Source organism: Lineus longissimus, chromosome 4, assembly GCF_910592395.1.
Source record: "Lineus longissimus chromosome 4, tnLinLong1.2, whole genome shotgun sequence".
Classification (NCBI taxonomy): Eukaryota; Metazoa; Nemertea; class Pilidiophora; order Heteronemertea; family Lineidae; genus Lineus; species Lineus longissimus.
In genome coordinates, this window is record NC_088311.1 from 10953558 (window position 1) to 10959776 (window position 6219).

The 6219-nt window shown below is 42.8% G+C and overlaps 1 protein-coding gene across 1 annotated transcript; it reads right to left on the reverse strand.

The window, feature by feature from the left end:
• Positions 1-3695: 3695 nt before the first annotated feature.
• Positions 3696-4601, reverse strand: LOC135486037 (uncharacterized). Its single transcript, XM_064768500.1, has one exon. It carries the CDS (start codon positions 4599-4601, stop codon positions 3696-3698), a length of 906 nt encoding a protein of 301 aa, XP_064624570.1.
• Between the last annotated feature and the right edge of the window lie 1618 nt (positions 4602-6219).

The window sequence follows — 6219 nt, forward strand, 5'->3', positions numbered from 1 at the left end:
AAGTGATGAACGAGAAAAGCCGATGCTAGCTGATCAGGCCTCAAATGATTATTTAACATCCATTGGATGCTTTGGGAGAAGACAGTTTATTTCTCAATCAGTGGTAGGCCTACGGACGATTTAGCGTCCATTGGACACCCTCGCCTAAATATTTGATCAGGCCTCAATGAACGATTTACCGTCCATTCGATGCTTTGGGAGAAGACAGTTTATTTCTCAATCATTCGTACGGACGATTAAGCGTCCATTGGACAGCCCTCGCCTAAAGAGCCAATGCTAGCTGATCATATCATACTATAGACCTAGGCAGGATCAAGGGATTGGTGCGCACGCGTATGCCATGAACGGATGTCTGTACGGATGGGGATCCGTCTCAAGATGTATTACGGTTGTGTGATCTGTGTGGTCACTGTGTGATTGCATGTAATCGTTACACATTTTTCATGTATTTCATAGGCCTATAATTCTTTTATATCGTCTATATACATATATTTGTTTTCAAATAATTATTTTATATTTGTGATGAAAGCAGTTCCATTAGATGCTTAAACGTACATGATGCAAACCCTTGGCTGATCAGGCCTCTTTGGGAGAAAACATAGACCTATATATGAGTTAGCAACATATCCTACGGACGAATAGCGTTCATTGGACGGCAGCGGCCGTCAGAGAGATAGAGAGAAACCAGATTCAAACAGACTAATTCTTATATATGGATGATTTAGCGTCCATTGGATGCTTTTGGAGAAAACTGGCAGCATCCGTCAAAGACATGATTAGAAATCTGATTCAAACAGTCAAAGTCTTATATATGGACGATTTAGCGTCCATTGGATGCTTTTGGAGAAAAGTTACTTTTTTTGCACCAGATCCTACAGTGTTCGCAACGGATTGCAACGTCGAAGAGATGATGGGAACGCCCCACCACGAACTCGCCAAAAAATATGATTTGTTGGATGATATTTTGTTCCCCAGATATATATGAGGTACTTGTAATTTGCTGTTACCTGAAGTTTTGAACACACTATACTTTCGGGTGTCTACAAAACCAAGACCCAAGACTCAAGACCCAAGACCTACAAAACCAAGACCCCCATCTACAAAACCAAGACCTACAAAACCAAGACCCCCACCTACAAAACCAAGACCTACAAAACCAAGACCCCATCTACATCTCTCCTTTTTTCAGCAGGAAGTTGCAATTTATCAATAAAACAGAAGCTCCTATATAAACAAGCTCTTTGATGCTTTGTACTCAGATTCTGTTCAGAACATTTAACACTGGTTAAGCTTTTCCAAGAAAATAAGGATCTCGGGGTAAGGATATAATACAAAAGCTAAAATACCTTAAATAGTCCTCTCGAGGGTATTCGTGATAATATAGCCTAGCTTTCTAAAGGGTTAGGGTGAATGAAAAAAAAGAACAATGTAATTACTTCTTGGGCAGGTACTATGGTACTAGGTACTAGTTTGGAGTAGGTTTGTTGATGGGTCTTGGTTTTGTAGATCTTGGTTTTGTAGGTGGGGTCTTGGTTTTGTAGGTCTTGGGTCTTGGGTCTTGGGTCTTGGGTCTTGGGTCTTGGGTCTTGGGTCTTGGGTCTTGGGTCTTGGGTCTTGGGTCTTGGGTCTTGGTTTCCTACTAAACCAAGACTTGGTTTTGTAGGTCTTGGGTCTTGGGTCTTGGTTTTGTAGACACCCACACGGGTGTCTACAAAACCAAGACCTACAAAACCAAGACCCCCACCTACAAAACCAAGATCTACAAAACCAAGACCCATCAACAAACCTACTCCAAACTAGTACCTAGTACCATAGTACCTGCCCAAGAAGTAATTACATTGTTGTTTTTTTTCATTCACCCTAACCCTTTAGAAAGCTAGGCTATATTATCACAAATACCCTCGAGAGGACTATTTAAGGTATTTTAGCTTTTGTGTTATATCCTTACCCCGAGATCCTTATTTTCTTGGAAAAGCTTAACCAGTGTTAAATGTTCTGAACAGAATCTGAGTACAAAGCATCAAAGAGCTTGTTTATATAGGAGCTTCTGTTTTATTGATAAATTGCAACTTCCTGCTGAAAAAAGGAGAGATGTAGATGGGGTCTTGGTTTTGTAGGTCTTGGTTTTGTAGATGGGGGTCTTGGTTTTGTAGGTCTTGGGTCTTGGGTCTTGGGTCTTGGGTCTTGGGTCTTGGTTTTGTAGACACCCTGACAACCTAAGCAGTTAGTACACCAACAAACCGCTGCGACTAAAACTAGGCCTTAATGCATTTTTTGAAAACAATGCTACATATTTCATGACATTTCGGTCCTTAACGTTCGGTACTGTTTTATTCACGTTAGGCCTGATATTGAATTTTCGAAAGGACATTGTCTCTCAACAATCCTACATTTATTCTCATCCGCACTTGATCGATGATAGTACGATATCGGGTGCAACATCGTAAAAAGAACACATCATTTTGATCAATAAAGCGATGCGTATGGTCTCGTTGCCTGAACCAGCGAAGGTGTTTTGATAGTACAATGCCACATTTCATACGGTGTACCTTGGACTCGGGCGACTGCTCGAACTTAAATTTATGAGGCGGAACCCTGGGACTCTGAGCCATCGGGATCGGTATGTGAGATCTTGCGGTAACATCAACAGCACATTGGTAGAGTGCCAAATTTCATAAAGCACGGTGGACCTACGACTCCGGTGACTGCTCGACCTACCATTTATGAGGCAGACGTCTGGGCCACTGGGCCATCGGGATCGGTATGTGAGCTCTTGCGGTCCTCAAGAAGTACAGTGCCAAATTTCACAAGCACTATGTACTTTCGACTCCGGTGACTGCTCGATCTACCATTTATCAGGCGGACGCCTGGGCGACGGGCCATCGGGATCGTTGTGTGCGAGCACTTGCGATTACGTTGACGGCATGTAGGCTCACAGTGTCATGCTAATGCCTTTTCTCGCAGTCCATCGAATGGAGAATTTGATTCCGACCGTCTTCCTGGCTCTCATGAGTTTGGAGAAAAACAATAACATGTTCGTTATAGACCGGGTGGCGTGCGTCAAAAAGGAAACATTTTTTTTATCAGAAATCTCTATACTTCTGCAGATTGATTTCTTTCTCATGCAATATTGAGGCAAGGAGTTTATCATTCGCTGAAGTTACATAGACCTCACGTTTCATCGACTCACGACTCATTTGTCACTTGTCATTCGTGACCTGATGAATGGACATTGGAAAACCTATTGACATGTTCTCATTGAAGTGAATTTTGTAAGTTTTGCCCGCATTCGTCGTCTCACGTCATTTCATGTCATTTCACGAGTGAGGCGATGATTGGACATGTTCATTCTTTGTGAAATGAGCTGAAAGTGGACGTCCATGTGCATTTGTAGCGATGTCGCCTTCGAAACTGTGAGTATAGCTACTTTTCGGCATTTTCATTAGTTTGCACATTAATACAATAGCTAATTTCGATTGAAAATGAGAAACAATAACAAAAATGCAGCACTTTTATGTATATTTATTTTTTCAGAAAAATGATGGAAGGGATTAACAAAGAGAAACTGTGCACATTAGTACAAGAGAGACCTCTACTATGGAATCCCTGTGAACCAGATTACAAGGATAAGGACCAGCGCCTGCAGATTTGACCTAGATAAGAAGTTACCTCCCTACAAAGAAGGTGAGGAAAAGTCAATTATCATTTTCATCATCACTGATAACTACATTTCTGAAGACATGTTGATCCTGCCAATCAACACTTCCATCTGGGTCATTAAAAAAGTCGGTGATTCTGTCTCTGACGGCCATAGCTTCACCTGTCCTACCACCACGCTGATGTCGTGCAAGTGGTAACATACCGTCTCCTTTGGGTCGATCATCAGTCTCATACTGCACCGTTGAAGTGTGGTCTGTCATGTGGCCATCTCTTCTCCTGATGAAGTTGTGCAGAACAGTGGCCGCGTTTGTCACGGTCACTGCCTTGTCTGGCTGGAGACGCATGGGACGTTGAAATATCTCGAATTTTCGCGCCAGGATGCCGAAAGTACATTCTACTGTACGACGGGCTCTAGAATGCCTGTAGTTATATATACGCCTGTGGCGATCAAGCGTCCTGGCTGCAAACGGACGCATCAAATAGGATTTTAAAGGGAACGCCTCATCACCAACTATTACATATGGGATATAGTGGTCGGATGTACTGACTATGACATTATCTTCGGGAATATTCAACCTATTCTCCTGCAAGAGTTGAGAAATCTGGGATGCCTGGTAGACGCCAGCATCAGATACCCGTCCGTATTGTCCACAGTCGACGATTGTGAAACAGGAGTCCGCATCACTAAGTGCCATGAGCACAATGCTGGGGAATCCCTTGTAATTGTAGTACATTGAACCACTATTGGAGGGGTTCACCAGAGCAATATGCTTGCCATCAATGGCGCCTACAGCGAAAGGATAGTCCCACAAGCTGCCAAATCTTTTTGCCATACTTATCCATTGTTGCTCTGTTGGTTTGGGTAGCTCGACGGGCTGCAGCACTTTCCAAAGAACTTCACAGGTCGCCAGAACATGTTTCCCAATCGATGATCTCGACATATGGAATGGGACACACACAGAGGCAAAGGACCGTAGCTAAATGCCTGCAAAGAAAAGCAGAAACCCGAGATTTATGGCAATGTCTAATGATAAGTCAATATTTTTTCAGGTATAACGGCCAAGGAAACTTGGGACAATCTCGCAAGAGGATTATCCAACGTCATCAACAGACGAAAAAACAGGAAGTAGGGTAGTGGGACATCAAACGAAAACAAACAGCCATAGAAGTTTGAAGAAGCGATGAGCTTTCTCATTGCCGTAAAAACTAAACGAACGACGGTATAAATAGTTTTCCTACTGAATCGGAAGGTGAGGCAGAAGTATTAACAGATGGTGAAGAAGAATCAATTATATCACAGGCAGCACATGACGCTGGAGTTGACGGCTTCGACGATACTGACATCGACAAAGAACGTGCCACCAGCACTAATCCTGATCATACACTCAGTCAGATAAATAAGGCTAGCAAGCCTACCGAAAAACGCAAATTCAAGAAGAGAAAATGTGATGCTGATGACGACTGTACGCCTGCGCTCATGAAAGCGATGAAGGAGCGCATTGCAGAGAACAAGGAATCATCTAGACTTAAGTTTTTTAAGTCGTTGATGCCAAGGGTAGACTCCTTCACAGATGACCAGTTCCTTGAATTTCAGATTGATGTTTTGAATGATTTGAAAAAGCAAGCAAACATAGACCAATCACGCTCTGATCAAAGCAGAGCCAGCACGCCCCTATCTTGGTCTTCATCCAGTGCACCATATAGGCACGAAGTATTGCATCCAACTCCCCACTTTGGCGCTTTGCCAGGTACTAGTAATTATCCTGGACCATCTCAGCTGTATCGTAAATATTCAGGCAATTTCGATTTGGAAACACAATAAACAGTTCATATAGCATAGTTACAAGTGTTTTTTTTTCAATTTCTTACCTTAGCGTGAGAACAAGCTTCTCCTCCCCAGATATCGGGGTTCCCCAATTTGAGCCAGTTAGCTGCAGTTGATCTAGAACCAACCTCTTCAAGGTCGCATAGGTTTGGTATGACATCCTCAGATAGTTAAAAAATAACAGGTTATCAGGATGGGCTTACTGGACTTTGCGCAACGAAACGAAACGAGCGAAATGGGGGAGCGACCATTATGTTTTACCCCAGTACGTCAAGTTCGATACATGGTGTCAGTCACCAGTATGGATGAGTGATGACCCACACCCACCCAGGCAGCTGAGACACATGTCTTGTTGGACATGCCTAGCGATTTTTACTGAATAAAAGCATAACTTCACGTCACACTTTTCGGGGTTGAAAATGTACTCACGTAAATTACCAAAATTACATGCCAAATTCGCACATGACCTGTTATTTCTCAAAGCTTGGAAGCTCAAATGTCTGAATGCAATGTATGCGTGATACGAATCGTTTCCTATATGGCCGTTACAAGCCGTTGTCTGAATATGATGTGAACCTGTTTACCGTTCAATGCTGCTCCCTGTGACGCTGTACCCGCAAATGTTCAATGAAAAAAATGCTGAAAATGACTTATATGGCTCGTTCGCATCGTAAACATAGTGGTACCCGGGTTAACTGTCTTTGCGTTTGGCCTAATTTTACAACGATTACTCC